A 25,658-nucleotide genomic window follows, 5' to 3' on the forward strand; every position below is an offset into this window, starting at 1 on the left:
TCTCTGCTTCCTGCTGATTTCATGTTTTGCTAAGAAGGATGCGGTGCAGGACTTGAGATAGGATTAAGCAATGAGCATGGGCATTAGTGGAATGACCGTAGTGAGAAGCAGGCTTGTTCTCTCAGCTCTGTCCAAAGGGAGGTAGCTGTGACCTATCATGTAACAACAGGCTTTTCCTTCAGTGCTGGAGCTGTTCTCTTGTGCCATGGTTTAGTTGCCTCTGAAAATTGCCTGGTGCTGAACGTTTGTTAAGGGCTTCATGATCAGATGTTTGCGGTTTGACAGAAGCAGCTGACACTGGTTTAAAAGGAAATATGTTGTAATATTTCCTCCATAGAGCCGCTGATGAGAAGCTTCGGACAAGATTTTTACTTGACAAAATTCTGCTTTGACATAGTTGAGAGAGGCAGGAGATTTATCCTGTGGCTTTTCGTTACAAATGATGTCATCACGAGAGCAGCATCTTTTGCGTCTTAAGAATCTGTCTGCCCCTGCTGCTAATTCCCCACCTGAAATCTTAACTTACCGTGGGTGACATTAGACACACTTCAGCAGCAGCAAGCTGAGAAGAGAAGTGTGAACAGCCATCCCCATGGTAAGGAGATTAAGAAGAGTCAAAGTTTGTTTAATCTATGGTTCAAGTACTTTTAAAGGGACGAAACCATGTCCAAGTTGTCTGGAAGCCTGTTTTCTGCATGAAACTTGAGAAGAAAATGAGGCCAAAGTTCAGGTAGACTTCGGGGGTTTACAATGGTGAAGGAGAGATGTTGCGTCAGTGTAAGTAAAATTTAACTGAAGAAATAATTTCTGGTTTTTTCCTGTAAGATTCCGCCCCCCCATTGACTTCAGAGGTCTTTGAATAAAGATTCATATTTCTAAATTCTAGCTGAATGACAGCAACGAAACAGTGTATGACATCTTCTGTTTGTACAATCATCTTCAAAGTGCTCATATATCATGTGGAATAATCAGGTATGGATTTTTTTATATAAACCTGAAGTTTTCTGAAGACTGAGATGGCATTTTGGCCAAAGTTTGTGTAGGTGCAGCAGAGAATCATAACCTCAAGTGCACTGCAAGAGCAGAGAGGATCCATGTGGCCTTACCCCTTCTGCTCTCAAAGCTCAGTCAGGCCCTGCTCCTCAGCCATAAAAGCTTATTTAGGCTTTTGCTATCTACAGTGGTGTGGCAAATAATAGTTAGCGTGGACAACTACAGCCTTATGTGTATGTTTAGAAATTAGGCCCGGCTCTCTGGGTGCTGATGATTTACCTAGTCTTGGCCTAGATTTGGTGTCAGTGTGTGTAAGTGAACAAAGCTTTTTTTTTTTTCCCCTTGTTCTCTGCAACAACAGTCTCTGATAGGTAGAAAAAGATACAAAGAAAAAGATAGGCAAATAGTCGTGTGGATGCTAATGTTCTTTAATGATACAAATTGCCGGTGTAAATCTGTGTCAGGAAACAAAGCACTTGCACCTGGGATTACCCTCATTGCTGTACAAACTGGCTGCCAGGAGTTTAGGAATAATCTGTGGATATGGCGAAGGGGGAGGTAGATATTTTAAATGTATACGTAACACGTGAAAACACAGATTGTATCACTTGTGCTAGATTTTTTGGAGTTGGGGAGTGTGGTGTGGGGTTTTTGTTGTTGTTGATTTTTTGAATAGTGATGTAGATTGCATGCCTTAAATAGCATCCTTTAGTAGAAAAAAAAAAATCTTGAGAGATTGACCACTAAAGATTTTGTCCTCACTGCTCTGGCAGTATACCTTGTAACTCCAGTTTCCCCACTACTCTCTCTCCTGTTTATATGCACATCCTTACCTCCACTAGAGTTTTGCTTTCTCCTTGAGCTTAAGTGGTTGAAACTCCTTGTCGCCAAAGCTCAAGTTATGAAAATAGTAGAGAGTGAGCAATCCTAGTTACATTACCTCTGCAGCTGCTGATGCAGTCAATGTGTGTAGCTAATCAAATGCCTCTGTTTAACCTGAGGGTCACTTTTGCTTGGGTTTGAGCCCCTAGAGCCTTCAGGTAAGCCCCTGGACTTTGTTCTGGAGCAGATAAAGAGCACTCATGCATTCCCTTCTGCCTAGTCTGCTTCGGGATTGTAACTCCTGGTGGCAGGGTGGTAAGGAACAGTAATTAAATCCCTGCAATTGTTTACTAAACCCTGAGCTTTGACTAGACGGGAATTTGTGGTCCAGTATAAATTGAAATGAAGAGATTACAATTGACTCCCATTAACTAACACAGTTGTAAAATTTACTAGTCAACATTTGCTTCAGGATGACTGCTTTGGGTGATTTTCCTAGGCTGATATACCACTTTTGAGACTGACAGCATGCCGTATGTTTGGTGCAGGATCTCTGTAGTGTCTGTTCTCAGGTGTACTGAGATAAGTTAGTTTTAATTAATACAGGACAAAAAAAACTCTAGATGACCCCTAGCATAGCAATGAGTTTTATTGCAAGATTAGCATTGAGTTGTCTCTCTGTAAAGAATGGGGTAGGCTTTGTCCAAGTCAGCTGGTGTTAATGGATCCACACTGACCAAAAGAAATCTTCTGGTTTTGGTTTAATCAGAAGGACTAATTTTGCCAGGGTGTGAGGGTGGAATAAAATGTTTTTCTTTTAGAAAAAAAGACTGCTTTCTTCATTGTATTAATAGGCACCTGTAGGTATTCTGAATAGTGACTACACAGATACTTTTTGGTCTTTGTTCTCTAGGATTTGCAGTTGTTGTGTCTGAAGTCTGTGCATCTAGTGCCCTTAGAACTTTGTGTTTCCATAGCGAGGGGAAAAAAATCCACCACCTTTAATAAAAAAGATGTTTATGCTTTTTTATGACTTTCATTGCTTTCATAATTAAACCTTGAAGGTGAGAGTCTTTGCTGCTTCTACAGACCAGGGAGCTCGTGGGGTTTCTTCCCACTTGCTCTCATGGATGTCTTGTGTTTCCTTTCCATGCCCATCAGTGAGATCTGATTCTCTTCTGTGTTCTTTGCTATGTCTGGGGCTGTCAGTGTTTCCCATTTTTCTTTTCTCCCATGTGCTAGAGAATTTGTGCCCTTGTCTCTCAGTAACAGGCTTCCTCATTCTCTCCCCAAACTAGGAGCTCTGTGTAGATCTAATAATCATTTCTGTTGTGCCAAGGGTGCTATATGCATCTCCCAACAGGGTTGATGCATATTTTTTTTTTTTTCCAGCTGTTCTGTAATTATGGGCTTAGCTATGGCAAGGGGTATTGTCATGCTTCAATGTGTCACAGACTATGGCACCAGCCAGCTATTGCAAGTAATAGAGGCAGGTAGTTCTGCTCACTAAAGATACCAGTATCTCCATTTCCCACTTTTGCAATTTCCAGTGTTCAGCAAAACCTGTAGTTCCCTGTGTCAGTAGGAATGTGCATACTTGCTCACAGTTATTTTTTAAGATTAGTTCATTCAACATCAAAAAGCAAGACCTTGCATTTATTTTTAGACTTGCAGGTTAAGATGAGTTTCAGTACAGGTTCCTGGTTATTACTATAAATTTTGACATTAAGGTTAAAGTTGCAATGGCGATATGTAATGATATACATATATAAATAAGTGTATGTGCACATACGCACGCACATGTTGAAAGATAGCAGAGCTTTACCTGGGAGCCTGTCTGCTTTTCCACCTACATCAACTAATCCAACAAGAAGTTTTAGGTTTCCGTACAAACCAAGCTACTCTTCTTTTAAATGTGTTAGTAACTTTAGCATTTCCAGTCTGGGGCCTTGGATGGATCATTGTATTTTTATTGCTAGGACTCCAGTCTGGATAGGGATAGGAAGAGGAGAAGCTTTTGGGGTAAATAAAGAAATAGTTTTCTGTGGCAGCTCACAAAGTTATGTAATTTTAGCACTGGATTAGCAGGCAGGAGGCAAGTGGAGTGGTTGCTCGTTGCATGATGAATGCAGTTTGTTGCATGGATATCATCCTGATGCGCATACAGTGTGCACCGTTCTGTCTAACTCAGATTGGATTCTCCTGGTGTGAAGAACCACGCTTGCCATCAGTGGGATGTCTGTATGTCTGAGCCTTAAAGCAGCTCAAGGATGCATGCTGTAGAGGAGTCTGTGTAGGATGGCTGCATTATGCCCATGAAGTCTGATCCACACAAGTTTTAAGCATCCAGGCTGTTATGAGGGATCCTTTCTCACACTGCTATGTGGTTATGTATGTAGATATTGAACCCCTCCATGGTGGCCATGGAGGGAGCTGGACCAGCTCAGACAGTTTACAACCATAGGGGATGGTGTTTCTGTGGGGCTTGCAGGGTCGGGAGGGCTGGCTGTTCTCATTTAAGCTGATTTTAAGGGCTCCCAAATAGCTGCCTTTCTGGTGTAACTGGAACCTGGTGAATGATTTTTTTGCTTGCAGGTGTGTAAGCAGTGGTGCCCATTCACTTGGGCAGTGAGCTTGTAAATCCCTCATAAATTGTTTGTAAATCGCTTTGGGATCCTTCTGGTTGACATCACCCAGCCCTGCTGAGGGAGCCCTGCAAAGCCCAAGCCTTTGGGAGCAAAACCCGTTGCCAAAGAAGCAGGTGTGTCAGCTCAAAGTGGCCCATGAGGAGCAGCTGTAAGCTCGAACTTTGCCCATTTATTTGCTCAAGGTTTTATCTCATCCTTTATTATACAGGCCAGTGAAAATGAGTATTTACTGTGTCAGTTAAACCGGGGCCATCTGAGTGGCAGGCTCTGTGTGTGGTAGGTGGCCTTGCGGGTGAGAGAGCGGAGCGATACGTGAGTGTCGGAGGGGAAGGCTGTGCTTTCTGTGCCATCGGAGAAGATAGGGACACCTGAGTAAACAGTGGGCACCCAGGGCTGTGTGACTGGTTTGGTATGCTGGATTGATTCCCCCCCAGTTGTTTTTTTCTCATGGCCGTAGCATTTTCGTTCTGTGGGGGAATTCTGACATTAGAGCAAGACAAGAGCACTCCACACGGAAAGCTAAACTTGCATGTTATTTTTCATTTTGCTTCAGGATTTTGAATGTGGATAGCAAAATTAATATTGAAACAGAAATTTCTTCTGAATTGAAGACCAAATGTTCCACTTGGAAAGTGTAGCAGCACACTGTGCTGCTGCGCTCGAGATAAGTGATTCTGAAAAAAACCCCAACAAACGTCAACATTAAAAAAAAACCCTATGTAGTAATTGAAAGGGCTATTTTTGGTGCAATGTTTTGATTTTTAGCAAGACTGTGTGCATTGAGGGAAATGTTTACTATAAAATTTGTTACCGCTTCTGGTCTTCAGATCTCTGGCAGCGGACTTCTAGCCAGGCAGTTGCAACTGATGAGTAATTTTTTGTCTAGTGTGTTGTAGGAGGATAAAGCAGCATAATTTTCGAGGATTAGGAACTGTTTGGTGTTGGAGGTGAGGCATCCATATCCACATACAGTAGCCCAGCCATGGTTGGGAATTAGGCATGTGTACATAGGGGAAGTGGCATGACCTAATATGCAGGGAGCCAGATAGATGCTCAGATCATCTGCTTTCTGTCCCTGGCTCTGCCTGACCTTGAGTGGTTTAGTTGACTGCTCTGTGCCTCAGTTTCCCATTTCATCTGCTGCATAACTTACCTATTTAGATGTTAAACAATTTGAAATGGGACTGCCTCTCACTATTCAAAACAACTGCTCTATTTCAGCACAGTCTTAATAATAAACATAAACAACTGTGGTCTTTGGATATTCAAAATAAATTTAGGAAGATTCTGGTTAATTTTTGATTTTTCAGCTGCATTAGCAAGGGTTGATCTTTGGACCTATATAACCAAACTTCTTTCTTATTTGCTTTCTGTTATTCTGCCTTTCGAAGGACTTTGTGGAAAAGAAAGCAGCATAAAAATCACACAACCGGTTTGGCAGGTCCTGTATAAACAGGAGAAATGCCAGGAAAAGTCTAATGTCTTTGTTGCCAGCTTTTTTTAAAAAAAAAAAAAAAAAATCCAGTTAATTTTCCCCTAATGAAAACCTCAGCCATCGATATGTGAGCAGGACTGTGGGGAAGGGCATGTGGTGACGGGGCTGGGGGATGCTTGCTAGAAGGGACATGTGTGTCCTCAAATGCTGGGAATGTTCCTATTCTTGGGCAATTGTCCCAGTCACCTTGGCTGTAGGAACAGAAGAAGTGTTTTGTCATGCTTCTTGTAAGCAGGTTGTTTTTTGGTTTTTTTGTGGTTTTTTTTTTTTCTTCCCCCATCTCCTCTGACAGTCTCACAGCTCAGCTCGAGTGTTAAACACACCCTGCTTGATTAGACGGGGGTGATTGATGCCCCCCTGTTTTGCTTTGCCTGTGCCAGCAGAAAGCCGTGCTGCTTTTTAAGGCCGTTTAGCTGAGTTGGGTCGGATAAGGAGACCTGCCTTCCTAACTGGATCTGTGCTGTTGCGTAACTGTGGGAAGGGTTGGAGTGCCTCTGTCCTGATTCTTATGGCAGAGGAGAGACGTGTTTCTGAGACGGGGGTTCACAGCTCTCTTCTGGTGCAGGCCATCTCTGCTCCGCACTTGTGAGTTGAAAGTTTTCAGTCAATGCTTTGACAAGGAGGAGCATTAGAAATCAGAAGCGCTCATGGAGTGGGTATTTAAAATCAATGCTAAAATGCAAAGTGAAATGATGCCTCCGCAGAGCTTTTCACAATGTCCATGGCATTTTACTTCTCTCTTGTAGTTCATCCTTCTGTTTCCAGAGCAGCAACATAACCCAGAAACACGGCCACGTGGGTAGAGGGTCAAAATGGAATTTAGGCAACTTGCTGCTTCTTCCTGCACCTCTCTTCCTAATTGTAAAATAGAATTCAAAAAGATCCTTCCTCTGGTGCTTCTCTATCTTGACTAATTTGGCTTTGAGCTCTTCAGAGCTGTCCTCTGCTTGGTATTTCTGCAGTGCCTTGGACAATGGCCCCATGGTTCAGTTTGCCTTTGAGTGCTATCACCGTATAAATGTCAAGTCCTAACAGTTGGGTTCAGATCCCAATAGAGTTCTTAAAAGACAATATTATTTTCTAAGGTGTCGAAGTAGGTTTTTGCTCAGTCCCTGTGCTCCTGATGGGCTAATGACCTAATCTACATATGTTTTGGTCCCTCCACTTGTAAAGGTGAGTGTAATAACACTTCTCTTCGTTGTCGGAAAGTGGTAAAGGTATTATAGGCCATATTTAAATAGTGTAATGATGAGGACTGTGAACAAGCCTTCAGACTGAGTCAAAATGGGCCCAGGACTAGCACTTTACTCTTTTTCTCAAAGATGGCTGCAATTTACTCCATTTCAGCTGGCTCAGTTCCCAAGCTTGTCACTTATGTAGTGAGGCAATATTTGCAGCTCATAAGCAGTCTTATGGGAAGCTTAGGTGGAGTGGCTCTCACTACAGTGTCCATTCACTTGTGAACCAGCAATGCTTAGCTGTGAAAACAAGCCAAAGATAACCAGAGGGAAACTTAAGCACTTCTCTTCTGCCAGGAGCAACATCATAACCAATGCTTTGGGATTATGAATTAAAACAAAATAATAATTTGAGGAAGAACAAAAAGTGATGCAAAGGTTGAAAGGAACAATTAAAACAATTGGGGAACTTAACGAACAGGAAAAGCTATGGCAGAAGGAGAGCAGCTAAACTGAGACTTTTGTGCTTAGCCATCCCAGGGCTTGACAGACCTGTGGGCTCAGCGTTATCCCGTTGCCCTGTTGGCACAACCAAGGCAATGAGGGCTGCAGTAATGCCACAACTTGTTTTGGAGAGTCAGTAGCAGGTCTGGGAACAGACTCCTGTCCTTCTCACCACTTCTCTTCAAACCTCTTCTGCGGAGCTTGTCTTTTCCTGTGCTTTGCGGTGCGGCATGTGCTGCCCAGCCCCGTACAGCAGCACTATGCAGGGAGTGAGCCACTTCTTGTTCCCCTTCTGAGTGCTGGGAGTGCCGCTGGAATTTCCAGAGTGAAGGCGTAAGGGCTGTGTGGGATGTACCCTGTCACATGGACAGGTCGTACCTGGAAGGCATCTCTTGTTTTCAGAGCAGTTGGGAAAGGATTGCTAATAGCACTCCTTACACAACAGAATATTCACCTGCTTAGTTCATTACTTATTAGCTCCAGGCAGGGACATTGCAGATGTGTTAATGGCCAAATCATTAGAGTGTGCAGCATTAATGGAGGAGAAAGCATTTAATAAAGAGCCATCACTCGACCCTGTCATTGTCCCTGGCATACAGAACATATTGTCAAAATCAGTCTCTACTCTTCTCCTGTCACCTACCCCTTCTTAGAAGGATGGCTTGCTTGGGAGCTTCAGCTTCTTTTCAAACACGTGTGAAAGCTCAGCTTTTTCTGCTTTTGAATCAGATATGTGTACCGTGCCCAGCTGTTTCTGTACAAACATATTTAAAAGGTCTCCTTAAAGTTCTGCCGATCTCGATGGTTCTGTGCCGGAAGGACCATCTTTTAGAGGAAATAAAAGATTTTGCTATCCCCCAGGTGTTTTGTTTACTTTTTCTGAGCAATATCCTGTCTCTGATGCATTGATCAGCAAAAGGTTCAGTTTCTTCTAGTTTGTGTTCTCATACCCATAGACTGCTGACTGGAGGGACCTTCCAAAAGCTGCTAAATAGCTTTTTAACTAAATTGTAAAAAATAACCTAATACTTGTACAGGTTGACCTGCCTGCAGATTTTATTTCTTTTGATGTAACTCATTTGCCTTCAGTGGTCTCCCGTTGTAGCTTAATGTTTTAATCACAGCTTCTCATTAGCTCATCTTTTTGCAATATGTCTTGCAGATTATCTTTCCTTTCCTCTGTTTTTATTTCCTTTTGGCTGTTGAGCTGTATCTGTCATATCTCTCTTTGTCTCTGTAGTTCCTTTATTCCTTCCTTATAAGCTAGACCTTCTGACTCTTGTAAAACTTGTCTATCTTGCATATATAGATCTCTGTGTGTGTGTATGATGCAGATGAAGAGCCTGCAAATGTGCAGGATGCAGTATTCTAAGTGAAATCCTACCAGCTGTTTTTTATATACTCCTCTTTGTCGGCTAGAGTTTCCTTTTTAGTCACACTGATCTCATGTTGTTCACGTTAAAGTGGCTGGAGTAGGTGAAAGATAGTGGGAGGGGAAGATGGTAATTTGATGTTTCTTCCATATCCCATTTCTGTACAGTAGACAAGGTCAGTGCAAGTATGGTCCTTTTTAGGAACTTCCTCTGCATTTGGTATGCTGGGGGTCAAATAACGTGAATCCTTCTGATATTTTATAGCAGCAAACATCCATCGCCGCTTGTTTCTGGACTAGTTTATTAAGACAGTCTTTGAGAATTGGTATTTTATTTGGCTGTCTTTCTCTCTTTGTGGATTCTGTTCAGTTTTCTTGAGCACCCAAGTGGATCTGCCCTTTTTTTTTTTTTTTTTTTTTTTTTACCAACAGCCCTTACTATAGCTATCCTTTTCCTGGGCTGGCCTAGATTCCCTCTGGAAAGTTGCCTTTACCTACTTAGTGGTGGCGTTGAACAAGGGGGTACAGCATACTCCTTGCTGTGCTGTGGGTTACTTCACTGGGTTACTTTTGCACCACTTGAACCTTTAGGAGCAGCAACTGTAAGGTGTAGGGTTAGACCTTGTCATGGCACCCCCAGGTTTCTCTGTGTATTTGGTGTGTCCTTTTTCATGGAAATTCTGCCAGAAGACTGAAGTGTGATGAAATGCTGTCGTGAAAATGTGGTGGTGCTGTGTATGCCAATAGTGTTTTGTTTTGCCGGTGAGGAAAGTTGTAAAGATGTCAGCCCTACAGGGTTAAACTGTTGTTTCACAGGATAATAAGTAGGTACACTTATTATCTACCAGTGGTGGATAACTTTTCTTCGTAGAGGAGAGACGTTCTCATGCTTACTAGGGTAGGCACCTACGTGATCAAACATAAACAACTTTTTTCCAGTTTGTTATAGTAGCTGATTTTTGGGTGTGCCTATATTTTCAAATGGTAACAGATATAAGATAATTATGGCATATCATGATGCAATTTGTTTCCAAACAGGTATATATACACACTGTTCACCCTCAGGCTCAAACTGATTTCATGTAGATAAAGAGAGAGAGTAAACTTAAGTGACTGAACTGGAGAAGATAAAGATTGAGGCCCATATGTGGACTTTACTTCCACTAATGTAAATCAGGACCAGAATAATTGTTTTAAAAAAAGATCACTGGAGAATTTTGCAGGTATCGATGGGAGCAGAGTCCAGCTGTGCAATGGGGCCAAGAAGTGTCATTTCTTATATTTTTAAATTGTGTTTTTAAAATGTGTATTTCAGAGTGTTGTAGCTCCTCAGGAATTTTGTTTCCACCAGTGACTGAGGATTAAAAGAAGCTATGACTTTTATGTGAATTACTCTCCCATGATTTTTCCACTACTTAACCGATGGGCATGTAGATAATCCACGGCAGTGAATGAATTGACCTCATCTACGTGACAGTTCTGACCTGTGGTTCACACTATGGAAATATTTTATATCCCCTGTTGTGAAGCATCCTGTTCACGGTAATTGTAGCTTCAGTAAAAATGTTCAGAAAGCAACACTCATCCCTTGTAGAAAAACCAGAAAGTCCTGGAAATGTGTTTGAATACATAGTAGTGTTGCAGCTTGCCAGTACAGTGACAGTTCCACAATGCAACTGAGTGAAAACACTTGTGCTGCCATGCCAGCTCTGAGACACTGCAGAGGAGCTCCAGGATTCTCCTTTCCCATAACATGTGAGAGGGCAGCTCCCTGTACACCATGTTTCCCCTTGGTTTTCCCATCTTGGTTTCATGGCCTCCAGAAATTTTGCACTGAAATGAGTGCATGACTCCAATCATTGGTGTTCAGGTTGTGAATTCCCACGCATACAGCAGGGTTGTACAACCACCGTGTGTTACAGAGAAGAGGCTCCCCAGCACTCCCTGTTTTAGAAAAGAGAACGCAAAAAAGATGCAGTGAAATGTCTCTGATGCGCAGATATCTAAGCTTGGAAAATCGTTCTCTATTGCCCTCCCTTGCTTCCCCGCTGCTTACTCACTGGCTACAGTACTTCAAAGCCTCATGTGTTTCTTTTCTAGCTGTGCAATAAACTCTCTCTCTTAGCCTTCTGTGTGCTTTGTGCTAAGCAAGTGTGCTAACAAAATCATGATGTAGGCGCAAAAGGGGTTGCCCTGTGGATCAGAGCAGTGGCCCACCTTTCTCCGTGCCCTGCTTAAACAGAGGTCAGTAGCAAGTTCTTTGGAGGAATGTTGCAGTGACAACCCCATAACACAAATTTTGGAGTCACATTTGGAAAGGAGCCGGGGGCAGATAGTTTCTTAACATCAGGCAGTTGAATCAGTGGTTGACTTCTGCCTTAAAGTAGTAGGTCAGGTGGGCCAAGTCCCAGCTTTACTGCCTCTTAGAGCCTCGCTGCAGAAGGGTGGGTGGAAGGGTGTCCCACTTCAAATTGATAAGGCTTTACTCCTGTTTTGGAGTGTGACGATTCCACTTCCAAATTCTGAACCAGAATCTGCCTCCCATATATATATATTTTATGCTGCCTAGCTGGGATATCTATGAATAACATTCTTTATTATTAATATAAATGACTAATCCTTTCTTGAATCTTATTAAGCTCTTTGCCTTAGTATTATCTTGTAGTTTTACCTGATATTATCTTCCCACAGCCTGTTTCTACTCTCTATTCCCCCATACTATCAGTGACCTCAGCAAAGAAATACTTTTTGAGCATGTGGTTCAGCTAGTTTTTTGCTTCATTTATGTTTGCTAATTTGAGATATTTTGTAGTGCTTAGACAGTAATGCAACTATATCATAGCATTTTCAACAACAACGTTGACCTCCACAAGCTGCCTTGTCACAACACTTGAGTGCATCAGTATTGCTGTCTGTAGGATTTTAATTTAATTAGAACAGTGGCTGGAATCATTTTGGGAGAAGCATGAACTTCCCCACTGTCTCCTTTCCCTTTCCTTTTCATGATGAACTGTTGCACCTCTGTGGGTTTTTTTATTTGCTTGAGTAAGGATTGAGACGTGAGAGGGTGGCCATCTCCTGCCCCTGTGCTGGGAGGTTCATCAGAGGCAGGCTGAAGGGAAGAGGCAGGGAGGAACTGAACTTCACAAAATCACTAAGGTCACCAAGACAATCTCTGCTCTCTGTGCGCAGGAAATGAGATGTTAATCTTTTCCCAGTGCTGCTTTGCATAAGGTCCATTCCAGAGAGCTGTGTTTGTTTTAATTTCTCTAATTACTGATAGTGTGCTGATTATGCTGCTATAGATTTGATGTGAATTGCTATATTAATGGGATCAAAAATGAGAAGTCTGCCATGGAAATTAAGAAGACGCCAGCAACTGGGGGAAGGGAGGGAAGTGGAGAGTTTAATTCATACCCTGGTACTGCAGAGCTCTACTTTGCTTTTTCTGGAGCCTGATCATTTGTCCCTGGCGGAAGTTGGAGTATGCAAGCTATAACATTGACCGAAATCCCAAAATGTTTTAATTGCGTACCCAGTGCCATACAGTCTCTTAGGGAGAAGGGGGGAAATCAGAGCCTCTATGTTAAATCCTGTAACTCATCTCAGTGGTCTCTTGGACTTTCGTATCCAGCTATAGCGTTGCATACAAAACACTGGTGAACTGCATATGTCTTCCTTCCCTCTGCTCTTCCCCTTGCTTGCTTCCCTAATGATTAACTTACTTTAATCTCCTGCTGTTGTCCCCTGTGCTACTCTGCAGCTGGTTTGCTGGCATTGCCCTGCTGAGCGCCCAGATGTGCAGGGCCTTCTGAATCTTTCCTGCAAGCACCTCATTCCCCCCAACAACCCTTTTCTCTAAGGCCATTTTTTTGCCCTCTACTGTACCCAAGGCACCTACTGCTAGGAGGATCCACAGTAGCAAAAACAGACCCCCCCAGGCTCTCCCCAGCTGCTGGTCCCTTGGCTTGTATTTCCACTTTCCCTGCCTCAATGTGCTGAAAGAGATAGCAGCGCTGGTGCCCTGTCCTTGCAGAGCTGAATATCCTCCGTGATTTGGGGTATACAGCGTTGTGCCCAAAACACCAGTTTTCACAGTCCTGAGAGCTACAACCATACGTTTCAAACCTGGATTTGCACAACGCATGGGCATGTTACTCGGGGGTTTTTAAGCCTAGAGCTTCGCCAGAAATGTAAAAGGGCACCAGAACATCTGCACACCTGCTAGTGCTGCCCCCTCTGAGTGCATGTCCCACAAGCGAGGAGTTGGAGCAGGGTGATGGGATGATACCCAGGGAGCTGGAAGTTTCCCTTAAAGCAGCATCCCACTACCGCTGTCCTTCGAGTAAGCAAGGACGGCCTGTGAGGACAGGACAGGTTGGCCTCCCGATAGTTACCACAGCACAAATTGCTGTATCTCCACCTTGCGGTAACGCCTGCTTCTCTGGGGAGCAGGGGGAGTCTGGGCCATTTGGAGAAGCGAAGGTGAACTGCAAATGCAACAAGACAGGTGCGGAGTGGCACACGTACACCAGCAGCCTGGGGGGCCAAGCGCATGTCAGCTTTCACTCTCTCTTAACTTCGCCCTGTGTACTGTCATTACATGCAGTATAGGAGTAGGTTTCTACGCAATGATAAGAGGCAGCTGCCTTTTATATCCAGCACAGGGTATTTGCAGACCCTGTTGGCCATTCTGGTTTCTGAAAACTGCTGCATAGGTAATGTGTTTCTTTGCTTTATCGATTAAAAAGAAAAGTCATTTTAGTTTACTATCCTGTCCAACTACTGAAGTAGTCATGTCATTGGGACAACAGGAGGGCTTGCTTAGCATGCTTTCTTATGTATTTTATTTTCATTTCTGCAAAAACATGTATGTCCTTTGTGCCTGCCATCTGAGTGGAGTTAGTAAAGGGACAAAAAGACTACCAGACTGCAAGCTGGAGAACATTCACAATGAAGGCTGCTGCTTTGGAGTTTAGAAGGGCATAATTTTAGCAAAAGCGTGAAGCTATTTTTACTTGCAGCCTCACTCATCCTCAGCTGTTAGACTTTTTTTAAAAGGTGGCTGCAAATTTAATTTTGCAATTTTGACATTTTTTAGTTATTATTATTTTAGCAATATGAATTATTTGTGTTCCTGACAGAATTTTCTAACTGTTCAGGTAGATTTTGTCTGTAAAGGATCTACTCCAATTCTTCAAACTGAAATCAGTGTGTGCTTTGATGGCTTTGGGAGTCTAGTCAGCTGTTACGTACACTCCTACTAGATAGTCATGATCAATACAGCTTTTGAGTTACTGTCAGGTAACCTTTTTAGACAGGATGGTTTGATCTAAGGTTTTCTCAGCACCTGGATATTTAGTGTTTTGTACTTTTCTAGTACAAAGAGAACAAAACCATAGCTTGTCTTGATTCTTAACTATGTATTTCAATCTGTCTTTGCTAGATCGAGCAGGTGAAAGCATGCCCCGGTCTAAGCAGACCTGGCTGGTTGTCTAGGTGGCACTGTTGGAGCACCAGCCACTACTAGAGTAAACCCCAAGGAGGGTCTCTGTAAAGGTTGACTTAATGCATGTCTTCAAGTATTGTAGTCAAGGTGAAATTTCATGGTGAAACTTTCCTGACTCACCGTGAGCTGAAGAAGCCTTTCAAAAATGATGACAGCAAGCAATATGCCAACTGTTTTAGGCACCTCATTGTGGCTACTGGCAAAATACTAGGGAGTTGCTATTTTGAAGTTGCTTGTAGATGGCAGTTGTTTGGGGCTGAGTGTTTAGTCACTTGTGGGTTTAAATGTTTATAGAGTCCCCTGGCAGGCAGCTGATCTGGAATGTGGTAATGCCAAGCTCTTCCCTAGTACTCATCGCCCATAATCTCAAAGGACCATACCAAATGTATATTCGTTTAGTCTATTACCAGTAGACTAAGCTGCAGCAAGACTGTTTGCTCAAGTACACACAAGGTTCATGCTGGTTCTGCTACCAGCACTACCTGTCCTTCCTCCCAGGCTGTTGCTTGAACAACCCTACCATTGAACCATCTATTCTTGGCCTTAATGCAAAGGGAAATATTAAACTGACTGGTTAGGAAACTCTTGCAGAAAAATGCCTAGTACTGGAGTATCTGGTTGCATAACCTTAGAAGCACGAGGAAGCCATGTTTTTGTTTGATGGATCCCACAGAGAGAAGCCCTAGGCAGTTCTGGAGTTGTGAAGATGAAAGCAAATCTGTTCTCAGTGGTGTGAGCACAACAGGTACCTCCTGGAAGTGTGACTCTAAAAAGCCTCAAAAAGCCCGGAGGAGCAAATGTGACCTTGTGCATTCACGCGTCTGTGTAGGCCAGGAGTTGCGTGTAGCTGAAGCACAGAGCTACGGTCGGTTGCAGAACTGGACTGATGTTTGCAGTTCTGCTTCCAGCCATGTTACTGACTCATGCTGCAAACAGGGACGAAGCTCATTTTTCCACAAGCCCAGTGCCTTGACCTCCTTGTGACATTACCATTCCACACCTTTTGGAAATGTGGCCAGAACAGTTACAAGGGCTACTCTTTCAGGATGCACTTGTTAAATGTATTGCCCTTGAGAGGCACATGCTGTCCTTTTTCAAGACAGCTTAACTCTGAAATTACTTAGCTCATTTGAGCTTTGCTCTTTCTGTAACTCAGGTTGTCCGTGTGTCTAATAAAAAGAAAAAGACTTACCTAATGTCTGTAAATTGCTTTGATTTTTGGGTTAAAGGTGCTGGAAAAAAAATGCAGGATTAGTAAGAGAGGGCATTTCAAAGGCACTAGTAGGAGTCGGATAGCTAACTCCCCTTTGTGCCTTGTAAAATGTGTTCTGCAAATACTACCAATTCACACATTACTGTGGACATCCAAGGTGTGTGGAAAAAGTAACTGTGCATTTCCATGACTTCTTTTTGTTTTTTACTGTCCTGTTCTTATGAATACTAGGAAACAATGAATCAAATGTATTTATTTATAACAGTAAATCTCAATGAAGCTGTCTTGGTATAAATCAGGTTACTGTATGCCTTTAGGGGTTGATCAGTGTGGAGAGAAAGGTAGCAGGTACTGGAAGCGTAATGTCTTAGTTTGATACAGCACCTCCTGGATGTTGAGGGAAGTGCATGGGGTTCTGGATGTAATTTCATCTTCTGCTTGCACTTTCCTCCTGCTGTTGGCCAGTGAGAAGGCCCTTTGAAGCCACTTAGCCCTTGTCTTTGCAGCAGTGATTCAGTATTTCTGTGAGCATGAAATGTGATCTGAGGTTGGACTGTGTCCTGCATTCTTCGGGAGGGAGGAAAAGGACTTCAGGTCTCCCATCTATCCTCTACTGCCTGTTTGCAGAGGCAGGCATCTGTGTGGCTATGTTTCAGAAGTGTTCCTCTTTTTATAAATATCTCATTCAATAAACAAAACAAGCAGCTGCAGTGTGGTTCGATTATCTGAGCTGTGGATCGCAGCAGGAAATGCTAGGAAGTGGCTGGTCTCGTTGCAAATTGCTGGTATATGCACCAGCGGTGAGAAGGTGCAAAGGGGCAGCGAGACTGCAGAATGGGTACAGAGAGCTGCACCTCGTGAGAACGTGAAGAGTAGAGTCAGACGCTTCAGGTCAGGGAAGGAGTTGCATAAATTGAAAGCAGAATAATGTTTTGTAGCTCCACAGGGGCTTTTTTCACCGTGTCTGAATGAGCATCCCTGTTTGTTAACTAAGAAAAACTAAATTCATATGAGCTAATGGATTGCTGTTGCCTGGACAGTAATGAGTAGAAAGAAACTGAGTGGACACAGTAAGGAGTTAAAGGGCTTTGTGGGAGACTGGAATATAAGATTGAACAATTTCTGGTTAAAAAGTACAGAGCTGAAAGCCATGGAGGCTGTACTCGCAGAAATAACAACATAGTGGTTGTGGAGTGAACCAGGCCTGTATTCCCACTCCGTCTAAACCCAGAATAGTTAGTGTTGAGATGGATCATTTATTCTCCACATGCCATCGGTCTTCTCTGCCATGACTGTCAGTAGTGATGGCTATAGTATAGTGGTGGGACTCCAGACGTTGAGGCGAAACTTCTGGTTCTGCGTGAGCTCCTGAGCAGCAAGCTGATAGCAGCACCTTGCGCCAGAATGAGCTGGATTTGCTTTGAAGTGGTGGCTGAGAGATGCAAGACTTTCTAAGTGCTCCATATCCCATTTCTTTTTGGACATGTCACCTAGTCTGCCTGAAGAGTTTTCTGCTTTGGTACATTTAGTTATTTACTCATGTTGTACAAACCTCTCCTTCCCTTTGCTGGCGGTGAGGGTGCTAATTACGTTACGTTCTGCAGGTGCCTCTATCAGCCTCAGTCTAGTTCCCTGCCGCACGGCTGTTATAATGTTGTGGTTCGTAATGGAAGTAATTACCTTTTCTTGCTGCAGCACCAAGTTTGTCTTTTCCATTTGCCAGAGATTGGGGTCAGGGTGGGGAGCTGCACGTGTAATCTCCTGCAAATGCTCAGAAATGAAGGTAGCTCCTTTTTGCTTCTGTATGTATGTGGATGTAAATCCACGTTGTTTGCACTGCCATCATTAAATGTCAGCAGCACGGTTTTGGGGAATAACACGCATTGCCTTCCAGGAAGCATATGATAATGATTTTTTTTTTTATGCTCCTGTAAAATTGTGGCTATGTTTATTTACAAAGGGGTATAATTTGTGCTGTGATTGGAGTACAGGCTTAGAATATGGAAGAATTTTCCCATCAGATCAGATGAAATTTCAGTCTTAAATTTCTTGGCAGACGTTTTCAGAAATAAAAACCTAACAGTGACAATTATGAAACTAATGCAACGTTCACAAATTGCCCTTTAACTCTATTTGACTGTCCTTACTTAGCTGCTGTCTGTATGCTGACTTACTTATTTGGTTGCAAGTTAAACTACTTCAAAGAAAGTGCCAGTAACTAGTTTAGGCAAGAAAAAAGAAGTACTATGTTACTCGATGGTAAATAGAGTAGTTTCTAGTGATGGTTTTCTGCAGCAAAGGCAAAACTAATTGCTTAATGTCTTTAAAATGCTATGAAGGAGTAAAGTGTTATACTTAATAAATATGCTCAGATGATGACTGATTTGTTAGCATAAGATTAAGTGGTTTTGGCACTTTCTGTAATGGTACTCATGCACGTATCATGGAGTTGCTGTCAGATTTTCACCACCATAAAGCCCTCAGAGTCTCCCCACTTGTGTGTCACTTCCATTTCCTCCCTTGGCACATTTCTGAGAAGACCCTTGGAAACTTCATGGACCTTTTGAAAATTAAACCCGTCACCCTAAAAGCTGTTCGGCCCCTGGCCGCAGCACCGGGCAGCATGTCACCTGTGCAGTGGACAGGCTGCGAGCTCTGTGGCTCCCTGGGCAGCCGGGTGCATTGCTGGTGCTGCTCGCCCCCACCACACGCGCACACTTCCTTCCTTCCACCCACTTCCCCCTCCCCTGCCTTGGTTTCACACCTCTGTTCCAAAGTTCATGTTGTCTCTCTTTCTCTCCCCCCCCCCGCCCCTCGCTTTCTTTTTAACAGCAGGAAAGAATTTCGTACACACCTCCAGTGAGCCCGGTACCAAATTACACTTCCTCGTCACCACTACATGTCCCAGTGCCTCGAGCGATCAGGATGGAGGAAGACACGATCAGACTGCCGGCACACCTGCGTGAGTGTCAGCACGGAGGCTTCTTACATTCTTGGATTGAGGAGGGTGCGGGGCGGGGTGAGGAGGTGTTTCTATTTTTATGGAAGAGGGCAGGGAAGCCCCTGGCTTTAGACTTTTTTTTTTTTAAAGCTCTAGCTGGTTTGATTTTTCTAAATATTCTTTTTAACCAAAGGAAATTACTCTTAAATACAGTATAATATATCCCCACCCCCTGCACCCCCTGTCAAGGATTTGGCTTATTTCTCATGACAGGCACAAATGTGGAGGTTTTATTTTGACGGGAAATGTTATGTTTCCTTCCACAGTATAGGAATTGCTCAGTGATGTGCTGCGACACAAGGTCGGAGTTTCACAAACTGTGGCAAGTGGAGTGCATTTGTGCTGTGGGTATTTTTCAGGTTGTTACAGGTCTCAATATTAAATACTCCTGGTGCCCAGGCTCCCTACCACAGAGCGTGTGTGCTGACAGAGGCAGGGGGAAAGGAGGAAGAATGAGCTTAGCTGTGCACAAAAGGATGCTGCAGAGTAGGAAGGGCATATCACTGACATTGGAACAAAAACTGGAGCTGGGGGCAAGGCAAGAGCCAGGCGCTTCCTTGCTGAGATGATTTAATGTTTGAGGAATAGGAAAGGCCAAGGGCTGTTGGCCAGCGAGAGGTGAATTAGTGAGATAGAATGGGGACAAGGAAAAGTGGAATTTTCCTTTTTGGAGGGGAAGCAGTTCTGATGTAAATCGAGAGGGTTTTAAGTAAACTTTTGTCAGGTGTTACATCCCTGGGGTACTTGAGTGACAACGAGCAACAGGGCCAGGAGCAAATGTAACTTTGTGCGTTGCCATCTGACAAATGGGTTTGGGATTTCAGAGGGAGGGGAAAAAAAACGTTCATGTTTATCACAAGACATTCTTACTCCTGTCCTCAGCTGTCTTCCAGGTACTCTCCTTTTCTGGATGCAAACTATGCTCCCAATGCTTCTATAATTCGGCGCTCGCTGCCTTGCTGGCCACCGAGTTGCACTGCCCCAAGGTCACTCATTGCCCACACTGCGTTCTGCACAGTCCTGGTTTTGCCTGCTGCTGCCTCTTACTCTCTTCTGCCTGTGCTGTAGTGTAGCCCAGGTAGTACCTTCTCTGTGCTTTCTGATGGCAATGGGAGCTGACGCTGCAGCATTTCTGACCGTCTGGTTGCTGCCTGAATATCCCCGAGCTCCCAGGCCCTCCTTGCCTCTGTGTGTGGCTGCTGGCCTGTTTCCCCAACCCAGGAGGACTTGCTGCCACACTTACAAGGCATTTCTATGCTTTGCCCAAAACTTAGTCACAAAGAAACCAACACAGAAGCAGTTCTTCTCCACTGTGGTTTTTAATCCCTGAGATTTCCCGCCCCCTCCCCCCCCATTGCATTAGCTGGTACTATTTGCTTATGCTGTGGGAGCCACTGTCTGTTCTCCCCACAGCTAGGATCACGACTGGCTTTCCAATTACTTATTGCCTTCCCCACTGGGTCTGACAGATGCACAAGGCAGGAAGGCAGAGGCTCTTGATACTGACAGGGGTGGGGCACCGTGTGTGCTACCTGTTTCCTTCCCATCAGCTAGCTAGGATGCTACGTAGTGTGAAGCTTATAAGGCTTCCTCTCAGTGAAAACTTTTTATTGCATGTTTTTAGGTGAGATCCAACCTTTCACCTTGATTTTTGTTTTGTTTTTTCTTTTCATTTGATTGGCACATTTTTAAACTTGCAAGGAGGCTTCTTTCCCATTAGTATTTCCACACCAGTCTGACTTGTTGTAGTGTAAAAACACAGACGATTAATCATTAAATATCTGTGGAATAGTCTTCCACAAAGTTAGTGTCTCAGGTCATAAACAACATGGAACACGTTTACATGGCCTTACTAGTTGTAGTCCCTGGCAGTATAGTATTTTGTAGCTCAGTATGTAGTCAATATTGACCCAAACACTGTCACCAACCAACTGACCCAAACACTGTTAGAACCACTGCTCTAACTGTTCTATCCAGTATATAGATTCATAGCTAGGCCAGAAGGGACCATTATGAATTCCTAAAATGATCTGTGGTATAACTTGAGTTACAGAACTTCACTCAGTAACTCCTGTGTTTAAGTCCAGTAACTGTTTGAGCTATAGCATGTTATGCAGAAAGATTTCTGCTCTTCATGTAGACGTCAGTGATGGGGAGGATATAAGGTCTCTAGATGTTCTTTAATGCTTAATTATCCTCCTTATTTCCTTTTTTTTTTTAAGTGCCCTATTTATAGTTTGAATTAGTCAAGCTTCAGTTTCTAACTATTAGATCTCATTATCTTCTTTCCTGCTAAATATTGTCAAAAGACTACTCCTGATATAGGTGCTTTTAGATAAAGTCACTTCTTAACCTTTTCTTGGCTAAACTGGATAGGAAGAGAGGTTCTTAAGGCTGTCAATCTTTCTGTAAAGCTTCCAGATTTCAAATTCTGTTTGTATCATCTCTGTGAACTGTTTCCCACTTCAGACATCCTTCTTAAAGTGAGGACAACAGAACTGAAGATCGTATTTCAGGAGTAGTCTTCCTAATACCAGGTATAGAAATAACTAAGCACTTTTTGGATCTCGGGTCATGAGGTTTAACAAGTATTAACATGGGATTTTGCAATTCCTGCATGGACTCCTCTCATTTTAATTTTTTTTTTTTGAGATGTGTCTGAGAGATGGCTTTGGTCCTAAATCCAAACTGCCTTAGAAGTCAGGCGAAGTAGCTAATTTCTAGTTCAGGCTGTGGTACTGTGTGTGAAGATTGGGTTTAGATCTGTAAAGTCTGAGGGTTTTCTAGGTCTGAGATTTTGTTTTGTTCCAGCCTTGTTGTTTTTGTTGATTAGGTGAAGGGTAATAACTTCTCTCAACCCTCACTCATTCCAGTGAGATATGGTAAATTTCTCCAGTCATACACAGAGCTGATACCTTGTCAGGCCTCCATTCATTCTCTGTTTCCATGACGTTCTGATGGCATTTACCAAAATAAAGGCAGAATTCAGTCCTAAACTGTACATCTTCATTTATGCCAGCCTGCAAGTTCAAGAGCTATGCTACAGGTGCAGCTGAAAACAGCAGTTGGCCCAAGTGAAAGTAGAACTAGAGACAAACTTTTCAGGTGGAACATGAAGTGCACTCTGTGGATTCAGACCGTGTTTTATGCTTTCCTATTAGAAATTTCACTGTTTCTAATGTTTAAGAGCACTCTGAAGGTGCTAACAGCCAATAGTATCAAGAAAATTAGTAGAGCAATTTCCTTTGGTGCAATAAGTTATTTCTCACTGTTTGGTGAGCAAATGGGTCTTAGCTATGCTGAGCTGATTTGATCCAGAGACTGGAAGAGGGAGAAGTGCAAAGTTTAGAAGGGTGGAATGATGATCCCTCTTTGCTACAAGCATGCAGAGGAGGACTCCTTCTCTTTGGTCAACACAGCTGGAAATACAGAGAAACCCCTTTTCCTGGGGGTGATATGAAGGCACTTTCCCCTTCTCACACAGCCTTTCTTGTTTTAATTAGCTGCTGTCTTCCCAGCCTGCCCTGTTCCTATAGTATAGAAGTAGTATGTATTCAGTCTTAACTTTAAAGCTCTGGGAGAGTGAGAATCATTTTCTGGTAATACACACCTTTCTCTGATGCTGGACTTCTCTGTAAGGGACTTTTGACCCATACTTTTAAACATACTTGTTTGCCTAACATCCACTTCTTACCTAGTAACTGCGTATTGGGGGCGTTGTAAACAAACTATCAGCGGGGAGCTGGAGAATATGTTTTCCTCTATTTTAGGTATGTAGTCAGAACGTACAGTGATCCCCAGTTTGCTCCTTGTCCCTGGTGTGTATGCTGTGGTAGCTTTGCAGCATATCTGATCTCTACTAGACTGCACTAATGTCAGATAGAAGGAGTGTTTGGAAAATTGAGATGTTTACTGAGGATTCAAGAGAAGCAAGTTCAGCTCTCGCACAAGGCTCTGCCCTTGGTGCCTTCTGTGACCTTGGACATCTTGTTTTAGTTTCCCAGCACTGTAAAAAAACATGAGTGCAAAGACTCTTAAAAGTTGTGAAAATTAGTACAGTGACTGCCCAGATATTGTGATAATGAAGAATGCTGAGATAGGTGGAAGTCCCGAACCTATTTGCATACCTCTTATCTCTGAGAAAACTTACTCCATATTACCACAGAGAGAAAGTTCTAACCTTTTTTTTTTTTTTTTTTTTTTTTAATTAAAACCAATCTTTTTGTCTTATCTGGTACAATGTCATTAGTTACTCATTTTGTGCTATGGCCAATACCTTGTGGTAAAAAGTTCTTGGAACTGGATAGAGGATACAGCATTTAAGAGATGGATATGAGAACCCTTTCCTGTGTCTATTAATATGCTCTGAATCAGAGAGAAAATAGCTTTTTCCTTTTTTGTAATATGCAAGATGAAAATAAGGTGATTTGCCTTCTACAACAGCAACTGTAAATATGTGCTAAAGGCTTCATGGTTTTCTTTGTCTCCTTCAACATAAAACTACTTCAACAAAAGACAGAAATACCAGTGCTGAAAAAGGACTTGTTGCATGCTCTGATCCTGTGCAGCAGCATTCCCCCTTGCACGTTTCTGTCAATTTGTAGTCTGATTTTTATCTCTGAAGGGCATCTTCCCTTGGGAAAGCGTGTGTGTTTGTTTAGGGAGATGGACCTCATCGGCGAAGATTTCACAGTATTTTCTATTGATACAAGCATGAACAAGAATTAATTTCTTCCTCTGAACTAATTACTCTTCTTTCTTTAGTGTTGGCATCCTTCATATGCCTGCAGCCCATTGTCATAGCAAGGTACCCTGCACATACTTTTCTGTACTTTTCTGTATACATGAAGCAATTATTCTTGACAGCAACTAATTTTTCTTGCTTTGCTGTTTTCTGAACCCCCAACAGCCTGCACTGATGTTCAGAGTAAAATGACACACTCTAGATGTCAGGATACATGCATCATCTCCTAGGGGAGAACTTTTACATTGGGACTGCAGTGTTGTTGTTGTCTTGACTGCACTCACTTTTTGGGGGGTCATGATGGTGGGGAAAGCTAAGGATGTATTTGTAAAATCATTTGAGTACTTTTTGTTTCAAATACAGGCTTGGGTTCTGGTCTTTGGCTTTCCGGTATGTGATATGTTCCAGGCTACAGATGATTTTGATGAAATTCAGGGTATCCAGACCTGGTGACATACAGCTAGTGAGATCACGTTTTTTATTTCAGTATTTGTGTCCCTTGTAATTACTGTCTGTTCTTCTGCCTTCATTAAGGAGGACAGAGGGAAATTTATTTCGTTTTCTGCAATGATTATATTAAAGTCTTTAAGTTTTTAGCGAGTGTTTCATAAGAATCTTTCTGCATGCCTGTTTATATTGGTATTTGATACTCTGATTGGGTGGGGACTAGTCCAGTGGCTCTGTATTGGTTCAACATCTTTGTGACCCTAGCTGTACCACAGTCTGCAAAAAAGCCCTCTATATAACCCCCGAGTATGGACATGAGTAGTAGGCCAGGCAGTTGGCTTCTCAGTTGGGCAGGTTCTTCAAACTAAGGCATTTATCAGACCTGAAAGCAGTTTATTTCTCCTGATCACACATTGTTGCTTTATATGCATAATTTGTGTTTTAAGGGTACCAGTTTTCTTTTTTTTTTTTTTAAAGGAATGCAGGAAACAATTAAGAGAAGGAGGAGGAAACAACAACACTGTCAGGGTTGCCAAGGATCCATTTTTTTCTGTATAGTGTCTATTAATTATGCTGCTCCTTTTATTAATCCTTTGGCACCTGTTAATTATTCTACAATTTTGGCTAGCAGCTGGAAAGCCACTTCGAAGCATTAAGCATATTGTTATTTAGTTACTAGAATATTCAATGCATTGAACTGAAAGTATGTAGTGAGATGGGGAAAAAAAGCCCTTCACCCTAAGCCACATTTAGAGCAGCAAGCAATAAAAATATTTGCTTTGGAAGGATCTTTGTGGAACAAAACTGACTGACGCACATACAGGGAAAATAAAATAAAAGCTGCATAAGACAAAGGGACTGTGAGAGGTGGCCAGAATGTCAAATTAATAACTCCGAGACTAATCCTCGTCCCACTGAAATGAGTGCTTAAATTCCCACTAATTTTAATGGGGTCTGGACTGGCCTCTTTCTCAGATGATTGGCTTCTCCCAGCTCCTTCTTTGCTCTTCTCTGACATTATGGCCACTTAAGCCTCGTTCCTCCCTCTTACTGTCCTTTATAAGCTTGCCTTTCCTCCTAATCTCCTTTTCACCTTATACTTCATTCTCTCTCTGGGTAGCTAGTCTTTTCCTAACCAATGCCAATCCACTACAAAAAAAAAAAAAGCCAGGACAGTGGCCTTGCTTGCTACCACCTGACTGTTTGCAGTATTTAATCTTCTCAATGTTGCGTCTTCTTCTTCCACCATGGGCTTTTCTTGCACATTTATATTGTGAGCTATGCAGGGCAGGGCCCATCTGCTTCCTCTGTTCAGCAGTGCCTCCTGGTCTTTCAATTCATAACTCATAATAATCTATTGACAGGCTGGCTGAACTGTGGAAATCCCAGCCAGCCGTCCTGTCAGCCTCAGTGACCATTACTTCGGTCAACCCTAGTGAAGTGACTGGGCCTGGCTCCTTCATGATTGTGAGTTACATCTAGTTGTTAGGTTAGGCAAACAGGATGAAAATCACAAGCAAGGGAGATGTCGATTATGCCTGCCTCCTTGCTAAGGTGGCCTCTTCCACAGGCAGCCTCAGGTGCTCCTCTGAATTTAACTCATCTACTCCAGCCTGCCTCCTGGAGTAGATTCATTCTTACAGTGAATCTCAGGCCAGATTCGAAGTGATCATACAGGCAGGCAGTTTGGATGGGTGGGAAGCCCAGTCTCATGTTCTCACTCTCCCATGGC

The 25,658-nt window shown here is 42.9% G+C and overlaps 1 protein-coding gene across 3 annotated transcripts in view; it reads left to right on the forward strand.

Annotated features, from left to right (window-relative positions):
• The window catches only part of ETV6 (ETS variant transcription factor 6), a 140,094-nt gene that overhangs the window by 28,307 nt on the left and 86,129 nt on the right, over positions 1-25,658 (forward strand). For 2 of the 3 annotated variants that reach the window (XM_076344624.1, XM_076344632.1), the window contains exon 2: positions 18,570-18,696. In XM_076344624.1, coding sequence (XP_076200739.1) covers positions 18,570-18,696 — 127 coding nt within the window. Of the gene's footprint in view, positions 1-18,566; positions 18,697-25,658 lie in introns of all 3 variants that reach the window. The other variant, XM_076344616.1, reaches the window with a different exon arrangement.

This window comes from Aptenodytes patagonicus, chromosome 1 (genome assembly GCF_965638725.1).
Source record: "Aptenodytes patagonicus chromosome 1, bAptPat1.pri.cur, whole genome shotgun sequence".
NCBI lineage: Eukaryota > Metazoa > Chordata > Aves > Sphenisciformes > Spheniscidae > Aptenodytes > Aptenodytes patagonicus.